The sequence below is a fragment of the Vulpes vulpes genome, chromosome 16 (genome assembly GCF_048418805.1).
Source record: "Vulpes vulpes isolate BD-2025 chromosome 16, VulVul3, whole genome shotgun sequence".
Classification (NCBI taxonomy): domain Eukaryota; kingdom Metazoa; phylum Chordata; class Mammalia; order Carnivora; family Canidae; genus Vulpes; species Vulpes vulpes.
This window is the reverse complement of record NC_132795.1, coordinates 15,881,742-15,903,663: the sequence shown is the minus strand read 5'-3', so window position 1 is coordinate 15,903,663 and position 21,922 is coordinate 15,881,742. Positions and strand designations below refer to the sequence as shown.

The 21,922-nt window shown below is 39.8% G+C and overlaps 1 protein-coding gene across 6 annotated transcripts in view; it reads left to right on the top strand.

Annotated features, from left to right (window-relative positions):
- Positions 1-21,922, top strand: part of ADAM23 (ADAM metallopeptidase domain 23) — a 169,406-nt gene that overhangs the window by 68,966 nt on the left and 78,518 nt on the right. For all 6 annotated transcript variants that reach the window (XM_072742146.1, XM_072742145.1, XM_072742143.1 and 3 more), the window contains exon 4: positions 17,540-17,603. In XM_072742146.1, coding sequence (XP_072598247.1) covers positions 17,540-17,603 — 64 coding nt within the window. The remainder of the gene's footprint in view (positions 1-17,539; positions 17,604-21,922) is intronic.

The following is a 21,922-nucleotide window of genomic DNA, read 5'->3' as shown; positions in this document are numbered from 1 at the left end:
TCATGTCTATAATTTCTTTGAGGTCATAGAGAAGTATTTATCTGAGCATTTCCTCTGCTTCCTTGTGATGTATATCCTTCATCTTCCCTGGCTTTGGTCCTTTCCTTCTTTCTTTTCTTCTTTAGGAGTTATGCTCTAGTCCTCTATTCTTTTCTCTTTGGTTATGATGACCCCATGCCCTCTGGGAATAGCTGTTTGCTAAAGCCTAGTGCCAGAGGAGAGGGAGTAGCAGCAGGGAGGGAGCAGGGAGTCAGGGTCCCATAGCCTGTTTATGTTTGTTGACCTATTCACTCTTCACAGTCTGTTCCTCTCCTTGGCAGAGGCTATCTTACTGGGGGAGGCGGGGTCGGTGGAACTCCTTGTAGAGCTCCTGGGAGCTCCATGTGCTGAGCAGAAGTTTGCCCTGCTATCTTCCATCATCTCCTTTATTTCACATCCGAAAAGTCCTTTGGTCAGTTCAGATTCTGAGGAGATACATTTTGGCTCAGGGTTTTCAGTATTCAGCTTCACAGTTTTTGGTAGCTTGAAATTAAGACTGTTTCTCTTTGTAGGGCATGTGGAATAGTTTTTTTTCCTCTATTTTTTTTTTTTTTATTCTTCTGTTGTATATGAAGAGTTTATAATCTGGGACATGGAAAAAAACCAGTGACAAGCTTAAGACAGAAAGTGAGAGGGAGGGAAACATTTTCAGTTCTTGGAAGTATGTTGACCATTACACATTTCTCTTCATTTCTCTTAGGTCTTGTTATTGTGGCAACAGCCTTGGATTTGTAGAATGGATGAGTAGGTAACAATGAGGATCTCTTGACTAGGAGCCTTCACTGAGTTATCCAACACTAGGTGGAGATGACTGGGGTTGGGCTGTTTGGATCATTGCTTCAGTGACATTTGTGGTGATATTTGGGCAATTCTAGAATATCATGCAATGCCTAGAATGCAGATAAAAGAGCTAAAGAAAACTGATATCCATGTACTTGTTATCTGAAGTTATGGGATTTAAAAAAACTTAGAATCATTTTTCATTTCTAAAACAAGCTGTTTAATATCTCCTTAAAGAATAAGCAAACTAAAATAACTTTTTAGTTAGGAATTATAGGATGATCAGGCGTAAGACACAGAGAAAGGAAAAAGCAGGGTGCCTGGGTGGCTCAGTCGGTTAGGCATCTGCCTTTGGCTGAAGTCATGATCCCAGGATTGCTTCTCCCTCTGCCCCTCACCCCACTCATGCTCTCTCTCTCTCAAATAAAGAAATAAAATCTTTAAAAAAGGGAAAAAGCCTCATTATACTATTACTTCACTCATCCTTTCTGATTTTGGATTGTAATTTAGTGTGCATATTCAAATTATTAGTCATTTCAAAAATATCTTCTGGTTGTAGATATTATTAGTCATCCAAAAAGGCTAAGCGTCATTACATGGCCTCAGGATTTTAAAAATTGTGCATAAAAATAGAGCAATTTATAATAATGATCTATTTTCCTTGATGAAAAAGTAAGAACCCTGAAAAAGATTTAATCTTGTTGGGCAAAAAATGTCAAACTTTGATATACTCTGACACTGGTCTTGCTTTTCCTCAGATCCACTGTTGGTGTTATCGCTCTTGAAGTCCACCTTCCTGGGTGCAAATAAATTTCTTAAACAATAGGAGAAGGTCAAGTGAAAAAGGGATTTGGAGTTCAGAAATTCATTGTGAATTCAGAAATATATTTTAAAATAATTATCAAAACAGCCGAGATTGATTCTTCTATCCATGATAGTTTTGGTGATTGAAAACCAGTATTTGTTTAAAAAAAACAATTTAAGTTTCTAGATTATTCCAGTGAAGGGCATGGGATGGTGTCGCTTATCATGTTCTTTTGAAACCAGTTATCAGCCGTGGCAGCTCCCTGTGGGGTCTACTTTACCTTGTGCCACACATACCCTTCTCTGTCCTTATGTAGCTTCACAGAAAATCAGTGCGTGGGAGCGTTTTGTTTGTCCTATGCCTTTAATCTTCTGTTTAATTAGCTGTCTAGTTTGAGAGTTAAATATTTTGGTAATAAAGTCATCAATAGTTCAAATCCTGTCTGGTCTATTACTGTTTGTTATATTTTGGAACTTTTCTTTTCCATACTTTGGCGTTCTCCAAGAACTTCTTTTCCCTTTCTAAGTTTTACTCTTTTAATAGAAATGGACTCCTACACCAACACTGGAGTATAAAAATGGCCTAATAAGCCTGCTATTTTTAGGGAAGGAGAAAGTTGCCTTTTGTTCTCTCTGTGCTTTTCACTTCCTACTTGTTCTTTAGACGTTTTTCCCCTCTGGTCTTAGTTGTGAGAGCTTTCTAATTCCAGATGCCTTTTCCTTGGTCATTTCTGGCTCCATTTGTCTCATATTTGAAAATTTTAATGTCAGAATTAAATTGGGCTTTTCTGTTTCTATTATTGACAGGTATTTTGGATTCCTTTCCTTCTAATTTATTAAAATTATGAAATATTATATGTAAAAGAGTGGAAACGTGTTTTTATAGTTTAAAGAGTAATAGTTAAATAGACATTCATATATACTTACCGTGCGGGTTGAGAAACAGAACATTACTGTTGTCTTAGGAGCTCCCTGTGTGCTTTTTCCCCAACACATTTCTTCCACCCCTGCTTTCCCCCCAGGTAACTTCTCATCCTGAAGTTTGTGTAGGAGATTTGGGAGTTGTTTTTTGTTTGTTTGTTTGTTTGTTTGTTTGTTTCCACAAAGCAACACCAAAGACAAACCCAGCAAAATGGTAACAACAGAATTTTCAGAAGAAAATGTGGATGCATGTTTATTCCTTGCATTTCATAACAAAAGAAAGCTGTGTAGATTGTAAGGAGGATTAATACCGAAAGGGTTCAGCTGTTCATGCTGACTTACTGAAATTAGAATTAGTGTAAAATGAAGATTTCAAAAGTATACAATGAAAATATTCAGTAGACTGACATCCACCATATCTTTCTCTGATGTTCTAGGGAACTATTAGAAATTTCCTACATTGGTTTCTCAGTTTGAGAGCTCATGACTTCTCTTTACCTCTTTGACTCCTGATCCTTGAGGATACATACTAGTAGCATTTCCATGTCTTAACAATTTGTTATAGAGAGCCCATGAAGAAATTATGCATGTGCGCGCATGCGCGCATGCACACACATACGTTCCTTTCATAGAGCTCCAGGTACAGGTTGAAATAGTAAAGAGGCCTGCCCTTAGAGTAATTTTGCTATCACATCTATTCTCATCTTCCTTCCTTCCTTCCTTCCTTCCTTCCTTCCTTCCTTCCTTCCTTCCTTCCTTCCTTCCTTATTTCTTTCTTTCTTCTTTCTTCTTTCTCTCTTTTTTTAAGAGAGAAAGAGAGAGAGAGAAGCTGGGAGGGGGGCAGAGATAGGATATTAAGCAGGCTCCACGACCAGCACAGAGCCTGACTTAGGGCTTCATCTCAGCACCCTGAGATCATGACTTGAGCTGAAATCAAGAGTCCAACACTTAACCAGTTGAGTCACCCAGGCACCCCTTCCTTCTTTCAGCCGTACATTTCCACTCTTCATGGGCAGGCTGCCTGGTTTGGCTTTCAATTTTATGGATACTTACTTAAAGAAGAGACAGTAAGTAGCCTGAGTCTCAGTTTTCTTGCTGCCATATATTGTCTCAGGCCTCGCCTTCCTTACCTGGGGCTGAGCTCTGCTGGTGGGACCCTCAAGTTCCTGTGGATTCCTCACGCTGGAATGTGATGTGACATCTTGTCTTTTGTTTCTTCTGAGCTTCCTGGCTTGTGGACTCATCAACAACAGAATTTTGTTAGGATACCTCTTCTGTGTAGGTGACAATACCAAAAACTGTGGATACAGTATGGAACCTGCCATTTCTATGGGATGGTAGTTTGGAGAGTCTCCTTTGCTTATCTGGTGTTCACGTACTGGTGTGATCTCTAGACTCCATGCATTTCAACTCCTAAATATTCTCTTGGCTGAGTTTTGACTCTATCAGACTACTAGCTTCTGGATTTTTCTCTGAATGTTGTCCACTCCATTTTCTATCCCTATTGTGAGTTACCAAACTTGGATGTGAATCTGTTCACTTAGGATCTTTCTCCTTCCTTATCATTTCCAACTCATGATTCTAGAACTTACTGTTGGTACTTAGTGAATTTGCTACTATGGATCACATAGTTAATTGTTAGACTTTTCACCAGGGTTCTAAAAATGTCTGGTTTTAAGATTAAACTAAAAATAGTTTCTCTGAAAGGACCTAAATAGCATAGTTTCTCCTTTTTTCTGTGTCAGTCTCTCTGGGATTTGGCTGCTTCTAGAATCTTGTAAAGGTTTTGCTTTTGATCCAAACATTGAGAGGCACTTTAATTGTGAATGTGGATAAGATTGTCTACCTGGACTTAACATTTTAAGACAACTTAATGAAAGTTGTCTGGCTAGAGAAAAAAGCTGTTTATAAAATTGTCTTAAAATTCTGTTGTTTTAGATACGTGGTATTCTTCTTTTCTCTACCACCACCTATTTTATTTTAGCACTGACACATTATATACATTAAAACAGAAGGAGTGTGTCTGCCTATAAATTATTTTTTTAAGATTTTATTTATTCATGAGAGACACACAGAGTGAGGCAGAGACATAGGCAGAGGGAGAAGCAGGCTCCTTGCTGGGAGCCTGATGTGGAACTCAATCCCAGGACCCCAGGATCACACGCTGAGCCAAAGGGAGACGCTCAACCACTGAGCGACCCAGGAGCCGTTGCCTATAAATTATTTAAAGTGACTTTTAAGATATACATTTAGAGAATTAAATGGTGATAGTTAATAATTTGAGTAGCTTTTAGGAGATAAAAATTCAATTTTAGGGCTATGCAAGATGTCCAGGCTATATAGTTAGACTGCAATAGATTACTCATCTGTAATCACTATTTTATACGTGTCCTTCAAAGTGACATGAAATGCCATCACATTTGCTTATCAAAAGCTATGTAAGCAGGATAAATACTTATTTTTCCCTGTTATCTTTGGTTTTCGGTATTTTTGCAATAAAGCACGTTAGTATGACTTTAAATTTTTGAGTTATTTTTAGTTACAATCAAGTGATGGTTTTGTAATTGTTATCTGATTTTTAACACACCACTTAAATAGGTTGGTGTTAACACAGATATAACTTAAGCAATTCTTAAATATTAGCTCTTAGGTTAGTTTCTCTTTTATTCATTATTAATCTAATCTGTAGAGAAACTTATCACTTAGCATCTTGAAAACTGAGATGTTTGTTCCTTTTTGGTTGAGGTATACAGAAATGTAGAATTAGGGAAAAAAAAAACCATAAAGAGGCTTTTTACATATGCATGGGATACAGAACTTTTCTTTTAGCACCACTCTTGAAAATGCTGGCCGAAGTTATCCCAGTACACAGCAGTTGATTATTTCATAAAATGTGTACCAAATAGATGAGAAGTGTGCATTAACAAGCCCCAGCTCCCAGGTTAGCTCAGGTATATTTTTAGGGTAGGAGATGATGGTAGTCATACTCACTTTCACTATTTTAAACTTGGAAGTGTCCTTAGGGATCCTATAACCCAACATTCTTGTTTTTTGTAAGAAAACTTACACAATATAGTTTCATAATATTATTGTTCCACAATATTAGGGACTTCTCCAAGGTCTCAGAGACAGTGTCAGAGTCAGGCTAGGAATCGGATCCCTGCATGCCTCTTAACCCATTCATTCATTAATTGATGTAAATTCCTTCTACCAGCAAATACATCTGGGTGTTATTTAGTTCAGGCATTCTTTTTTAACTGAGGATATTACCATGAACAAAGTGAAAAAGGTCAGGTTAAGCACTCTAAAGAGCTACACCGAATCTGAAAGCCCATACCAGTTAGAAGGAATCCCCTTTCCACAGAAGCCACAAACGAATGGTTTTTCTGATAAATTATATACTCTTCAAAGGTCTGTTACCTTGCTATTACGTTGATATGGTACATAATTTGGAAGCATGAAAAATTCTCTGGCTAGAGCAATTGATTTCGGAACTCATGATTTTTGTTTAACAATCAGAGGCCTAGGGAACCCTGGGTGGCGCAGTGGTTTAGCGCCTGCCTTTGGCCCAGGGCGCGATCCTGGAGACCCGGGATCGAATCCCACGTCGGGCTCCCGGTGCATGGAGCCTGCTTCTCCCTCTGCCTGTGTCTCTGCCTCTCTCTCTCTCTCTCACTGTGTGCCTATCATAAATAAATAAAATAAAAAATTAAAAAAAAAATCAGAGGCCTAGTGGATCATTTTTCCTTAAGATTTTTTTTAAAATGTGTTCATGAGAGACACAGAGAGGGAGAGGCAGAGACATAGGCAGACAGAGAAGCACATTCCCTGCGGGGAGCCCCACTGAGGGACTCAATCCCAGGACCCTGGGACCATGACCTGAACCAAAGGCAGACAACCACAGAGCCACCCAGGCACCTAGTGGATCATTTGTTGATGCTGTGAAGTATGGGATGAATTTGAAGATCATTTTTCTAAGTGGTAATTTAAAAAATGGGTGTTATTTTAATAGTAATTTTGTACTTGCTTGAAGAAGCCCTTAAGAAGTTCTCGTTTTCCTCCTGGTCTTCTTGTTGCTATCTGTGTTCTTGTGTGCCAGCTTAGTTTGCTGTTACTGCAGAAGCATGTTTCTCGTTGCTGCATTGTGACAGTTGCTTGCACACATGTGCTATTTAGGAAGGCCTGGGCTTATCATCTCTAAACGTCCCCGTTCTATGTAGGAAGCGTCCCGCGATCACCTATAGAATGTTGCTCTCCTGCTTCATGCAGAGCAACCTAGGATGACCATTTCCGATCCCTTTCCTTTATCGCGCTGTGCAGTCCTGCCTGTCAGTCTGTCCCGCAGGGCTTGCTCGGTGGCATTGGGGCTCAGGTTAGCCAGCAGACACTGTCCAGCCTCAGGTTGGCTGGCACCAGTGAGACAAAGGGTTAGGCTCCTCCCGGGGAGGACAGCGCCCAGGAGATCGCCGTGGCCCGTCTACAGAACTCTTACTCTCCCTGAATTATTAAAAGAATGTAAAATTGCAGAGTTCACACTGGCACTTGCATAGCAGATGCTAGGACAAGTATCTGTGATTTACAGTAAAACCATTTGAAGGAATGGAAACGGTTAGGTAAAAATTCCATCGTCTCGGCTGATGCTCTGTCCCGCCTCTGTTTTATTTGTTTCTCCTCCGTCTTCAGCCAGTAATTGAATGAGTGAAGGAAAGTTAAGGCCACCGGTTTTCACCTGCTGACGGCCTTGCCTTCGCCTTTCCGCTGGTCTCTTGCTGTTCTCTCCTGCTGCTAACATTAATTACTTTGCAGATGGCTCTAATTGGCCCAGTTAGAGAACCTCCTCTGCGCAGCCCTCCCCGGCCCTCCAGACTTTGCGGCTTCCGAGGAGCCAGGGTGCGCCTCGTGCTTTCCGCTGCCGCACACCCGAGTCTGGCTTTCCCAGTCTGAGGTCCTGACCCCGACGTGCCCTTCTTTTCCCAGGTTACAGCTCCGTGCTGAGCCCCGTGTCCTGCCAGGGCCCCGATCTGCCTTTTTCACAGCCCTGCCCCCTGGGACGGATGCCCTGGCCCAGCTGGACTTGGAGCTGCCCCCTGGATAGGCCTCCCTGGCTGCGCCCGGTCCCCCTGGCTGTATCACCCACTCTTTCCCGCCTATGGTTCCCTATTTTGTCACAAATCTGACCGTATTTTGTCATAAATCTGCTTAGGCCTTGCTTTCTTCTTGAAAAAATTCCTGATCGTCTTAGTTGAAATGAGTTTTCCTCTCTGGGGGCAACCTGATGCTTTATTATTCATACCAGGTGACCTGTGGCCTTGCCTTGTTTTAGGTAGGAGATTATAAACACCTCGACGGTATGGACTGTGTTTCTCCTTGGGTCCTCACCCACTCCCTCCAGCTTCAACAACCTCCAGGTGTTCAGGGAGCGGTGGGAGGACCGAGTTGAGGGGACAGAGAGACAATCCGGCCACTGCTCCCCACATGGTTGCTGGTGTCTGTGATTCCCTTCCTGTCCCGAACCTGGTCGGTAAATAAACCCCCATTCCCCACTTTCTTTTAAAAAATATCATATGGGGATCCCTGGGTGGCGCAGCGGTTTGGCGCCTGCCTTTGACCCAGGGCGCGATCCTGGAGACCCGGGATCGAATCCCACGTCGGGCTCCCGGTGCATGGAGCCTGTTTCTCCCTCTGCCTGTGTCTCTGCCTCTCTCTCTCTCTCTCTGTGACTATCATAAATAAATAAAAATTTTAAAAAAATTAAAAAATATCATATGTGTTGTGGCTCATTTTAGAAGCTAATATATATTCATTGTAAAAACTTTAGGAATTAATGGGTGAGCCAAAGAAAGAAAAGAAAAACCAATGACGGTTCCACAGAAAACAATAGCTCACTGTTATGTTTGAGTGTGTATCTTTGCAGATTTTCTCCTTTCTGTATTGTAAACATACTTTAAAAAGGTTACCAAACATAATATTCTCTTGTTTGCTTTTTTCACTGAACAACGTTGTAAATATCTTTCCTATTGTCTGTAAAACCACATATAAGTAAACCAGCTCATACCTACATCGTCTTCAGAGAATCATGGGTGTATATGTGTGAGTGCTCTTGTCTGGTTATTTCTTCAGGATACCTTTAAAAAGTAGCACTTAGGAGATTATAAAAATTTATGGATTTAAAGGGTGAGTATGTTTTTAGGACTTTGATAGCTCTTGCCAAATTGTCCCCAGCAAGGCGCACTAATACACATTCCCAACAGTAATGCGTGGAGTGCTCGTTTTTTCTAACTCTTGCCAGCTCTGGCTGTTAATACTCATTTTTACTTTCTAAACCGATGGGAAAAATTGGTCTCTTATGGTCGTTTTAATTTACAAGTCCTTTATTACTAGTGCAATTGTGCATTTGTATATAATTGAGGACCATTAGTATTTCTCGTTTTCTTTTTCCCCCCGTGAACGGCATTTTGCACATTCTGTTTCATTAATTGCCTGCCCACATCCTTTGCCCATTTTCTATTGAATTGTTTATCTGTTTTTACTTGGTTTTAATTTTGGCTCCTTATGTTAAGGATTGCAACCTTTGTTTTTCATATATTTTGCAGATTTCTTTTTTTTTTTTTTTTTAGCTTTTCTTGAAATGTTGTTTATGGTATTTTTTAACTCATGGAAGTCTGAACATTTTTATGCAGTCTTATTTGTTGTGCTTTATAATTTATGGATTTAATATTGTGCTTAAAAAGGCCTCTCCTTCCTAACACTCAGCTGTATTTTTATAGCATATTTATAGCTTTATTTTCAAAAATATAAATCTGTAATGCAAATATTTTTAGTTTGGTATAAGACATGATTAGAGGTCTTTCCCCAAATATTAAGTTGCTTGTCCCATACATATTTATTCTTTAATCTCTCTCTTTTTTTTTTACCAATTTAAAATGCCATTATTTTTATATATAAAGTTTTTGATATGAACTTGAATTTCTTTCTGGGCTTTCTGTTCTCTCCTTTGAGCCATTTGTCTCATCAGGTCACTGCTGTGTAGCTTGGTTATTACAATAGTAATATAAATATAATACTAATATCCTATTGTAACTCTTAAGAAAAATGTTTAGGTAGTCATAAACATTTGGTCTTTAAGATGAACTTTGGAATAATTTTGTTGAGTTATAAAAATTTACTGGATCTTGCTTGGAAGTAACATTAAAGTTATAGAGTGTGCATCTATGCATCTGTACATACATGTTTATATATCTACATATATAACACATACATGGAATTCATTTCTGTTTTTGTCATTGTTGGTAGGAACTTTTCTCCTAGACTACTACTAGGTGGTTTTTGGTGATGCACATAAAAATGTATTTTGTTTTTGCATATTTATCTTGTAACCAGCTATCTTATTTAATGCTTACTATTTCTGACAAATTTTTCCATTGGTTTCCTTTTTATTCTCTTGACCATTTCATTCATACTTGGAAAGAATGAAACACTGTGTAAACATATGTGCAGTTTTTCTGATAAACTGAAAAATGGAAGAAGCAGGGAGTTCTCCTAGGACGTGGCAAGAATTGGTTTTGGAGGAGAGCTGTCTGACCTGCACAAAGTTCAGGAAGGCAAGGTGGATAACAGGTCCATACCCACTCTTTACAATTTCACTGTGTGTGATGCCAAGTTTAATAGCTGTAAAAAGAAATGTTGGGCAAGTCAGAAGAGAACCCGCATTGGCAATATTCAACACACTGTAATATTCATTATTAGCTTTAAAGTTGTGTATCAGAACATTTCAGTTATGTGCAATTGTGTTCAAGAGGTATGCTGTTTTTATTTGGACTCCATTTCCCCTATGTTTAAAAAATATATATATTTTAAAGGTTTTATTTATTTATTCACAAGAGACACAAAGAGAGAGAGGCAGAGACATAGGCAGAGGGAGGAGAAGCAGGCTCCATGCAGGGAGCCCGATGTGGGACTCAGTCCCGGGACTCCAGGATCATGTCCTGAGCTGAAGGCAGATGCTCAGCCGCTGAGCCACCCAGGTGTCCCTAAAAATCTTTTTTGTTTCATGATCTGTGGGGTAAAATCAGATATGTGAGAATACCTGACACTCTGTTATGGGGGAATCTTGGAATTTCTGGCATATACTTACTTGCAGAGATATTAGCAGCTGCAGCTCGGAATGGGTTCGCCACTTCGTGTGGTCTGAGTTCAAAGACAAGAAGGAAAAATTAAACATCTTTCATTTTTATTTAATTAAAGATGTCTATTGGTGCTACTTCCTCCGAAGGGAACTCTTAATTGGCTACTCTCCTTGGCTCATCAAGCCAGCCTGGATGGTGGTCCTCAGCTTTCACATCTCCTCGAGTTCATTCCTCCTTTCTCTCCTCGCTCCTCCTTTGTCTATTTCCCTCCCTATTAACTTGCAGCCCTGCCTGGGTTCCCTGTTACATTAGGCTAGGGTGTTCTGAACTGGATTATGGTGCACAGGGCCATCACCTATGAGATGCAAGAGCGCCTCCGCATTAAAATTTTGGCCGCCACCTCTTATGTGATTTAGGAAATCATTAAATTCCTGTTGTGACCCTCAAAGAGGTTTACACCCCTCCATCCTGCTTCTGCTAGGAGTGTTCTCCACCTGCAGCTCTCCTTCTATGAAATATGCCCACATTCCCAGCCCTTGCCTAGCAGGCTGTCTTTGTTTGATTTAACACAAAGCTTCTTTTCAATCTGTAATTACTTTTACCCACTTAACATATCATTTCTACTCTTTTAAATTCCAACCTCTTCATGCCTACAATCCTTTAGCACAGCTTTAAAGTCTTATTGTATTGTTTACACTCAAAGGATTATATATTTTCTAGCTGAAACACTTTTGGTATAAAAATTATTTTAGGTGGGATGATTAATTTTTTCCTAAACCCTAAGAAAAGTGGCTGTTGAAAAATCATTTGACTTCTAAGCCTATTGTTTCCAAAAAAGGAAAGCAACATAAGGACAGAGGATAATTATAAGGGTACAAACTTATGCTTCTATGAATGTACTGAGTTTAAATTCTGTGTCTCTCTTCATTACAAGTTATAGTAATTATTTGATGAATTAAAAATATGTATGTGCATGAAAGGAAAAAAGAGAAGCTTCTAGTGTAAAAAGGGAACAGGCATGGTGCTTCATTGTACAGCGCTATTATGCTCAAAGCCCCATGAAGTTGTGAATCTCCATAGTGACCAGCGTTTGTTATTAAATGAATGAATGAGACCTGGTGGAGAGGGCAGCAGGGGACTTCTTGAGTGTATCTGTCAAGGGCCACTGGGCATGATCAGGGCTTCCAATATTGAGAAGCTAAACCCTGTCAAACAGAAGATTATCAGATGGGTGAATATACATTATGAAAGTGGAAATTAGTGGCAGTCTTGTTTTTCTAGACACAATTTAATTTTTAACTCTTTGTTTACATAAATGTTTACTCTGTTCCCATCCCAATTTTGAACACATATGGAAATATCTTATGGGTTCTACTACTGAGGACTGAATTAAAATATTTGTGCTACCATTCATTTAAGAATGAAGACATCATGTGATAAGCATAGCTGGTCAAGACCTGACAAGTCCATAGTGAATGTGGATTTAGAGCTTTTTGGCTTCCACATCTCTGACTGCTGACTCCTCTCCCACTATCTCTCTGGATGTTTTGCACTTAAAGAGAGAACCTAAGGGGACTACCCAAGATTGTCCTAAAACAGTGGCCGTATAAACATAATCACAGAGGCCAAAAGCAACTGGAGAAGGAGACATACTCAGACTGCTTGCTTAGTAGCATCTCAGCTTTAGGGTATTTTTTTCATTTCATAGACTAACCTGACCTTCCTTATAGAACTTATGTATGTACCTTAAATTTGACTTTGAGGTGGGGTAACCATGTGTCCCAGACCTTGGTTTCCATCTCTTGTCCTGTCTCTTATTAATGTGCCTCTTTTCACTGCCCAAAATGGCCTGATTTGGATGATAAATTATATGACCATCCAGATGGTAAGCGTTGGTGCTTGCTACTATTCTTGACTTTTCCCTGGCTCCGCTGGTGAAGGAATGCTCTGTTGGCCTTTAGGTCCTGTTAGAAAAGCTCATTTTGTTCCCACAATTTTTTAATCAGAGGTATAAATTCTGAGGGCTCAACATATTAATTTCAGTGAATGTAAATTGCAGAACTGGACTTCTAGAGACTGGTAGTTTGACTTTTTTTTTTAATAAAGAAGTAAATGACTTTTAACTCATGTAGACCAGATGATTTCCTTGTGGTCTAGCCTTTGTCTTCCCTAGCATTTTTCCTCATAGCCCAAGGCCCTGACCTTTACTTTATCTCTTTCTGAACAATTCAATTTGCTCGATTAACCTTTCATGACAGCGTTATCCAAAAGAAAGCATTATATTCTTTCTTTAGAGTAAGGGATTCAAATTTTTTCCCAAAAAACCTAGGAGTCATCCACTCTTTTTGGTTAATAAGATTTTTAGGCACAAGGGATTCCTGGTAAGTAACTTATCGCCAGTGATTAAGCTCCTTGGCTTCTTCATAATGAGCCTCCCTATAGTGAAAGATATAAACCTTTGGAAGTTTTGACCACTTGGCTTTTCATGTGCTTACTTTCATTAGAAACATAAATCTCAAACTTAAGGACTCCAACAAATATATTTACATAGGAAAAATTTCCCCGAGGCATATTTCTCTCTTTGTGTGAATTTCCAATGCTTAGATATTGTAGCAGTTTTCTTTGTATATTGCTGTATTTGCTGATGATTCTGAAATTCTTTGAACATTAAATTTCTAAATTTTTCTTTGTGATAAATCTTGGCATTAGTATAGTTGAAACCATGTTTCTGTAACAAAGATAAAATCTGAGATTTAACACTATAAAATTTTATCTTTTATTTTTATTTATTTTTTAAAGATTTTTTTTTTATTTATTGATGAGAGACACAGAGAGAGAGAGAGAAAGAGAGAGGCAGAGACACAGGCAGAGGGAGAAGCAGGCTCCATGCAGGGAGTCCGATGTGGGACTCGATCCTGGGACTCCAGGATCACGCCCTGGGCTGAAGGCAGGCGCTAAACCAATGAGCCACCCAGGGATCCCCTATCTCTTACCTATATTATGGTCCAATACAAGTTGAGTGGCTCTCCTCAGAAGCTCTTATCCAGATCATGATGTAGGAACTAGGTTGCATCTATCTTGTAGCCATGTCATCTGGGGCACGTGGCTTCCAGAGTTGCCATGGAAGAGAGAACTTGGAGAATCATGCATGGAGTGTAATGGCCACACTAGAAGGGTGAACATTACTATCCTCTGTATCTTATGAGCCATAATTCAATCTCTTGGCCTTAACCTCACTGCTGGGAGAAGCATTGAAGCATAGGTTTACTGTGCTAGGAAGCAAAAAATGAAATGAGATATAGTGGCTACATCACATCATTTCTACCACAGCTCCTTTCATTGGTTTGATTCTTGGCTCACTTGTCATGTTTTAATAGTCTTGCCATTCTCCTGCTCTTAGACTTCAGCATCTTCAGGGTGCTTAGCCTGGCCCTTCATATTTGAGTAAAATCACATTCAGCCTGACTCTAGAATTCATGTTCTTCTCAATACCACAGTGGTATAGATTCACCATTAAAGTGCAGAGTGAGGAAGTTCAAGAGAATTTCCTTACTCTGGTTCTTCCACTCTTTCCCACCTTGCTTTGAACTTGCATCCTACAGTTATCCCTTTACTTCCAAGGATCACCCCTCTTTCACCAGATAACTGGCATGAGAGGCATTGTGGTAGCCATGTCATAGCTTTTCTGTAGCTTTAAGAATTAGAAAAAGTTTGGTTATTTCAGCTGGGCATTCCCCAGCTCCCTTTTATCAGTTCTCACAAGAGATTAAGTACCAATTGGCTGATCAACAAAGCAACTTGACCATTTATGCTTGGGACCACACTTGCCAGATAGGGCAGCATTGGCATGTCAGAACAATCCGTTTCCAACAGGAAATTCTACTGGGGCAACTAGTAGAAGCAGAAGTGGGGGGAAGGCTTGAAGAGCATCTGCAAGCAGAGACTGCCAGACAACTCCTTCTTAGGCAAACGGAGATGGAGATTACCTGCTTCTTCCCCACTGGGTGGGGCCAGAGACACACCACCACATAATTAACTATTCATTTCTTCTTTCCAGCGTTACTTGTTCGTCACTGAAAGATCTGACTTCAAATGACTTTAAGAACATTATAATTAATTAGTTTACATTTTGTTGTTAATTCACTTTCAGGGAGATTACAAATGTTTGCTCACTTGGCCAGTATTGATTAAAGGCCTACTATGCGTTAGGGATTATGCCACGTATTGGGATGTTGTGGTGAGCAACAGAAACAGTGTTAAGGGAGAGAGTGCCATGGTCAGACTGGAGGAAAGGATGGAGCAAATGGTGAGGTGATGCTTTTTATAGGAGGTAGAGGGTGGAATGGTGTGATGACAGGAGCATACAGTGTTATGTCCAGCTCAGTGTCTGTCACAGACTCCTGTAAAAGTCACTGTTTTCCTTCTTTAAGACTCCCAAACGCAGGAGATATTAGAAATAGTCATGTCCATGGTCGGGGGGAGAAGGAGGGAAAGCCCTTTAAAAGGGGTAAATAAGATAATTAAAGTGACCTTTATCAGATTTGACAATTAATAGTTAGAATGCTATTATATGCCCTTGTCATCACAAGCAAATAAATTTGTTTTTAACTCTTAGACATGCTCCAGTAATCCCGTGGTTGAGAACTTTGAAAATAATGAATTACCTGTAGAGAAAGGTAATTAGAAGATAGCTAGTGAAACATCTCTCTGCCTTGGTGTTGTAGAAGCATTCCTCAGAGAAATGTTACCATCAACAGCCCTGTTTATGTATATTCACCGTGCTAATAGCTGACTTAATTAACTAGAAATGAAAGAAGTTTCTGCACCCTGTCAGGTATTTCCAAGTACATAGAGTTAAGAATTGTCATTACTTTGACTATTTCTTAGCTTGTTAAAAGGGAACGAATAGACGTACCATAATTTGTTTTCAAATGTAGAACATCAGTAGATACACATTTGATTAATAATTTCAATAGAAGTTGTCTAAGGCGCCAGCATCTGCCTTATTTCTGTGTTGTAAAGGCACACATGGGTCTCTCCCTCTACGGACTGGCTCTGAGCTGCCTCCAGCCTTCTTCACCCTGGCATGTTAGACCTGGGTCAGATGCAGCTCTCAAAATGATGCAAAATCATTTGAAGTATATATTTCTTTTAAAGAAGTAGTGTCAAAATTTCCTAATAAGAAAACCTACACTTAGGCAGAACTAGAGAAAATAGAATGTCAGAGTAGGAAGGGACCTGAGGATTCATCTGCTCCAGCCCTTTTGCAGAAGAGGAAATGGAGGCCTAAATTTAGGGCATGCATCTGGCTCATATATAGAAGAACCTACTTTTTGTCCTCCACTTACCCTTAGGATGAAATGAGTTAACCTCTTTCTGGTCCCTAGCACAGTGCCTAGGACCTAGTGAGTGTTCAGCACATGTGACCTATTGTTTGTCATCAATATTTCTAGTGGTAGAGCCTGAAGAGGAACCCAGATGTCCTAATAGTGGCTCTCTCTGAGACTTGTATTTTGTATTCCCTACATTGTATACGGAGAAGAGTGTTTGTGGAGAAGTTGAATTAAAATAAAAACATTGGGGATGCTTGAGTGGCTCAGTGGTTGAGCCTCTGCCTTCAGCTCAGGGCATGATCCCAGAGTCCTCAGATCGAGTCCTGCATCAGGCTCCCCACAAGGAGTCTGCTTCTCCCTCTGCCTATGTCTCTCCCTCTCTCTGTGTCTCTCATGAATAAATAAAATCTTTAAAAAAAATTAGTGGCAGCCTCATTGCTCATTGCTGAGCATGGACTTGGTGCTGAGTTCTGGGCTAATAAGCATTGTGTGTATCTAACCTCCAAAATCCCATGAGATTCATACTCTCTATTGCCTTCGTTTGACTCAAGTAAAGTCTGAGTTGGGTAACTGGCCTGTGGTCACAGCAGTAATAAGGGACTGGGCTAGGCTTACGGCCTACTTTGTCTGATTCAAAGTCTTTACTGTTGACTGTTATTTTATTCCAGGGGTTGGCCAACTATGGCCCACGGGCCAAATCAAGCACACTTGTTTTTGTACAGTCCTCAAGCTAAAAATGTTTTTTACATTTTTAAGTGGTTAAAAAAAATTAAAGAAGAAAGAATTTCATGACATGTGAAGATTCATGAAATTCAAATTTCAGTGTCCATAAATGTAGTCTTACTGGAACATAGCTATACTCATTTGTTTATATTGCCCGTGTCTGGTTTTGTGCTACCTCAGTAGAGCTGAGTAGTCGTGACAGAGACCACATGCCTTGAAAAGCCTAAGATATTTACTATCTGGCCTTTACTCTATACTTCTCAGTGATTATATATTGAGATTCCAGTTATTTAGAGCATAATTGTAGGCTTTTTGTAGGGTCTGTATCCTCCTGTTACCTGCTTTTTCTCTTTTTTCCATGTTAATTAACCTATCACTCAAATGATGCTTAGTGTCTAAATTTTGTATCTTTACTTAATTCTGCTCTGTTATACAATTTATCCTTCCAAAGGACCCATTCTGACAGCATGTTCTGATTGTTTCACTCCACTCTTCTTAAGGCATCATTTCTACTCTGATTCTTGAGTACAGTTTATCACTTATGCCCCCATTTTTTAAATAGCTGATCCCTATATAAACTCAGTATAAACTGAGTTCATCCTTATAGTATCTATATGTTGTCTTTTTAAGAGGGTGAGAAATAATTTGTTGCTGGATGCCATTCGAAGCTTTTGATGAGAACATGTTCATAACCATGGACTGTGTTTCTTTGTGGTCTACCGGCCTTCTGCAGCAGCCATCTACTGAGCTGATTATCTTTAAACCTCTAAGCGTCTTAGATGGAGAAATCACTCTATTTTCTTTTCCTTGTAGTGGTTTGCTGTCTTCTGATTATGTGGAGATCCATTACGAAAATGGGAAGCCACAGCACTCTAAGGTACAGTTAAGAACATTTGGAAATCCTGTAGCATAAACATACGTGCTCATAGAATTATTCATTGCATGCTGCATTGTTTTGAAGTTTCTCAATAAGATTATCTGTTCTCTTGTACAACAGTGCTATTTTTAAATTTGAAATAAGTTTAGAAGAAACTTACTAAAACATACAAATGTTTGAGATAACATTAGAGATTTTGTATATTTGGACCAATAAAGAAATGTTTATTGTTTTGGTTTTAGATATAGCATCTTCTGTAAATGAATGATATAAAGAGCTATCCAGTTCCATAGCAATACTTTCAAGTAGTAGATCACCAGCTTGTGGTCACAGTGTGTGACCAGACTAGAATGGCTGTTTTGTCCAAGTGACTTTGGTGCCTGAGAGGGGCAGAGGAGAGGTGGGGGAAGGGAGATTCAGGGAACAGTGTCCTTCTTAATCTTCCTAAGAGTTCTGGGAGATGGGTATTATTATTATTTCTGTTATGCAAAGGAAGGAAGAAATTGAGGCAGAGAGAGGGCAAATAAACGTACGCAAGGCCATCATACATTGTAATAGGTAATTGGGTACTCAGTCTCATTTAGTTGGAGATGAACTATTCTCTTAACAGAGTGTCAATAAGGAGAAAGTGGGTTTAGATGAAAATGAGATTATTTGTATGTAAGGAAGCCAGTGATCTCCACCAGTTGGGATGAAAATCCTTGGAATGGCTACATTCAGATACTCTGATATGTAGGAAGCCCACAGAGTGCCACTGAGCCTAAGTAGTGTCCATGGAGCAGATACCATGGGCATAGGAGAGGAAACGGGGAAGCAAAACACAATGGGAAACATTGGGCTCTTTTTTCTATAAAAATTTTATTTATTTATTCACAAGAGACACAGAAAGAGAGGCAGAGACAGAGGCAGAGGGAGAAGCAGGCTCCCTGTGGGGAGCCTGATGTGGGGCTCGATCCCAGGACCCTGGGATCACAACCTGAGCCAAGGCAGACACTCAATCACTGAGCCACCCAGGCATCTCTGGATTTTTTTTTTTTCCCTACATCGCTAATGAGTATTGGCACAGAAGTGGGCCTTTTATAGGTGGGCTTGCTGGGTTGTGTAGCACAAAGAACATGTTTTTTTCAGTGCGATAGCTTCTCGCCAGGTATTTATGGGTGGCCTTAATTGTAAATACCGCCTGGGGGGGGTATGGAGTTTCCCAGGAATTATAACTGTCCAATTAACTGTGGGCACATCTGTAATTCACTGGGTGTTTTAAACCTTTGAATTTTGTGCCACAGATTAAGAACTCCCTGTTATTATCCTTACTATCCTGTCAGTTCTTGCCTTAGGCTGCATCAGGGGGGTTGTTGAATCTCTTGAAAAGTTGATGCTGTGGAAGGCGAGCAGAAATGCTAAATCAAGCACGGGAACAGTGCTTTCTGGCATTCGTACAAACCAAAGCTTCCGTCAGCTATGCCAGTGCCCCGAGCGCTGCGGATGCTGAATCATGAGTCTGGAGTAGAGGAGACGGCTTGGGAACTTTATAGACTCAGCAAAGGAGCCACCTTTGCAGGCCACAGTAACCTGAGTCAAACTTCTCACTAACAGGTTCAGTCAGTTTTCCTTTTTCTTTCTTTCTTTCTTTCTTTCTTTCTTTCTTTCTTTCTTTCTTTCTTTCTTTCTTTCTTTCTTTCTTTCTTTCTTTCTCTTTTTTTTTCTTTTTAAGAAGCAGAAGAACTAATTGGCCTCCAGAGGTCATTTGAGGTCCCAAAAGGAGGCCTGATTAATCAGACACATCAGAGCTCGTATCAGTTGCAACTAGAATTTAAAACAAAGGGTATTGCAACTCTGGCAAAGCAAGTGTTTGTTGCAGTTTGTTTTTATGTTCCTTACTATTCTCTTATGTTCCTTACTATCCTCCCATTTTCCAAATAGATCATCTACCCAGACTTACTTGCATCATATGTGATGAATTAATGGTTAACAGTCTGTTTTTTATGTGTCTGTATTTGTATATACACCCCCTAAAACCAAGATGACATGGTGCACACGAACTTGAAGCAGCATTTTTTAACCTTATAACATTATGAACATTTTAGCATGTATTAAATAAGCTTCTAAATTTTTATTTCTAAAAATGCATAATATTCTTTCCTATAATTTATTTTTTATTTTTTACTTATTTATGTTTTAAAGATTTTTACTTATTTATTCATTAGAGACACAGGGACAGAGGCAGAGACACAGGCAGAGGGAGGAGAAGTAGGCTTCCTGTGGGGAGCCCGATGTGGGACTTGATCCCAGGACCCAAGCATCACAACCTGAGTGGAAGACAGACACTCAACCACTGAGCTACCCAGGTGCCCCTCTTACAATTTATTTTAAAATCCCATAGCAATAGAAATTTAGATTGCTTTCAGTCTTTTACTATACAAATAATAGTAAGGAAAGGGCTGATACATTTTTTAAAAGATTTTATTTATTTATTTATTTATTTATTTATTTATTTATTTATTTATGAGAGAGAGAGAGAGAGGAGAGAGTACAGAGGGAGAAGCAGAAAGAGACTATGTGGAGCTGATGTGGGACTCGATCTTACGACCCTGAGATCATGAGCTGAGCTGAAACCAAGAGTAGGACTCCAACCACCTGAGCCACCTAGGTGCGCCTCCTGAAACATTTTGAATACATCTTTAATAATTGCTTAAGGATTAATTCTGAGAATGGGATTTTCTAGGTCAAAGCCTTTTCCTTAAAGGCTTTTGGTTCCTACTGATAGTTTTTCTTTCTGAAAGTTTGTTTAGATCCACATTCCCTCTACCATTACATACATATTTTTTAAAACTTTTTTTTTAACTTCACACTGCTTTCCACGTTAGGAAAATCTTTGTACAGAGTACCAGTGAAGGAAATTAACATGTAAGGATGGTGAGATTAATTAAACTTATTTCACCTAGTGTGCAACTTTTCTTCCAAAGATTTCATACTGTTTAGACAAAAGTGCATGCACACACACTCTGTTATTCACTAGAGATGAAAAGGATTACTCCTAGCCTATTTTGCTTTGACCTTAAGTATAAGTATGGACATTTAAAATATCCTGCAAATGAGTTCAATCAGAATGATGAATCCACACTTTGAAGAAGCTTGTCTAGCTTTTCCCACCTCACCACCACCTAACCCTTCCCTAGCTAGTTCCCACTTCTTAACCAATAGAGGACAATGTCTTAGGTTTTTATTTTAATTGGATGAAAGTGGGTTAAAAAGACATTTTTTTTTTCCGGGGAGCCTGGGTAGGTCAGTTGGTTGCGCTTCTGCCTTTGGCTCTGGTCATGATTCCAGGGTCCTGGGATGGAGCCCAGTGCCCTGCTCAATGGGGAGCCTGCTTCTCTCCCTCTCTCTCTCTGCCCCTCCCCCTGCTTGTGCTCGCTCTGCCAAATAAAATCTTTTTTTTTTTTTTTAAAGGACTTTTTTTCCTTGTGAAGCAAAGATAGGAACTGGAGAGGTCAACAATTAAGTAATCAATATAAAATAGGTACCAGGCATCAGTCAATGAATATGGAAGAATTTTGCTCTGCATTCGACAGAACAATCACTTTGGTTAGAGTTCCTAACCACACAGTGCTTTGCGCACAGTATATGATAAAACAAATTCGATTTGTTCATCGACTTTGTTGATGAAACTATTAAAACTGAGTTAATTTTTAGTATTCTTGTAAAAGAATTATGTATAGTTATGATAGTATAAGAGTACTTTTTAACTGTAAAATAGTTCTATTAAGTCCCTTTTAGGCGAACCAATACCTTTGAGTGCTTACTAATACCTCAGTTTCAATTCTGCCTGTGAAAGGAAGTATCAACTTGACAGCAGCCGAGAGGGAACAGATAGATGCTGTGCTCCCATCTCCACTTCCCTTTATTACTCTTTATCATCATTATTGGGTGGGGAATATGTCCTTTCCTAGCTCTGTTTTCTCACCCCGGCCTCTTCCTGTTGCCTTGCTCACTCCTGCTCTGGGAAGGAAGAGCCACTTAACTGATGGGAAGGAGTTGGGTATGTCAGCATAGTTCTTAATCCCTTCTTTTGTGGGTCTCACCTCCCTGCAGGAAGAGGTGCAATCTCTATCCTCTTCCACACTCTCAGTTGCACAGTAGCAGCCGTGTGTGTGTGTGTGTGTGTGTGTGTGTGTGTGTGTGTGTGTGTTGGGGGGGGGGGGTTGTTGTTCCATGTTGTCTATCCCTGGGTGGGTAAATGTAGCAAACTCAGGGCTGCAGCATTAGCAGGCCCACTGGATTCTCAGCTAATCCTCTCCTCCCGCATACCACTATCAGAA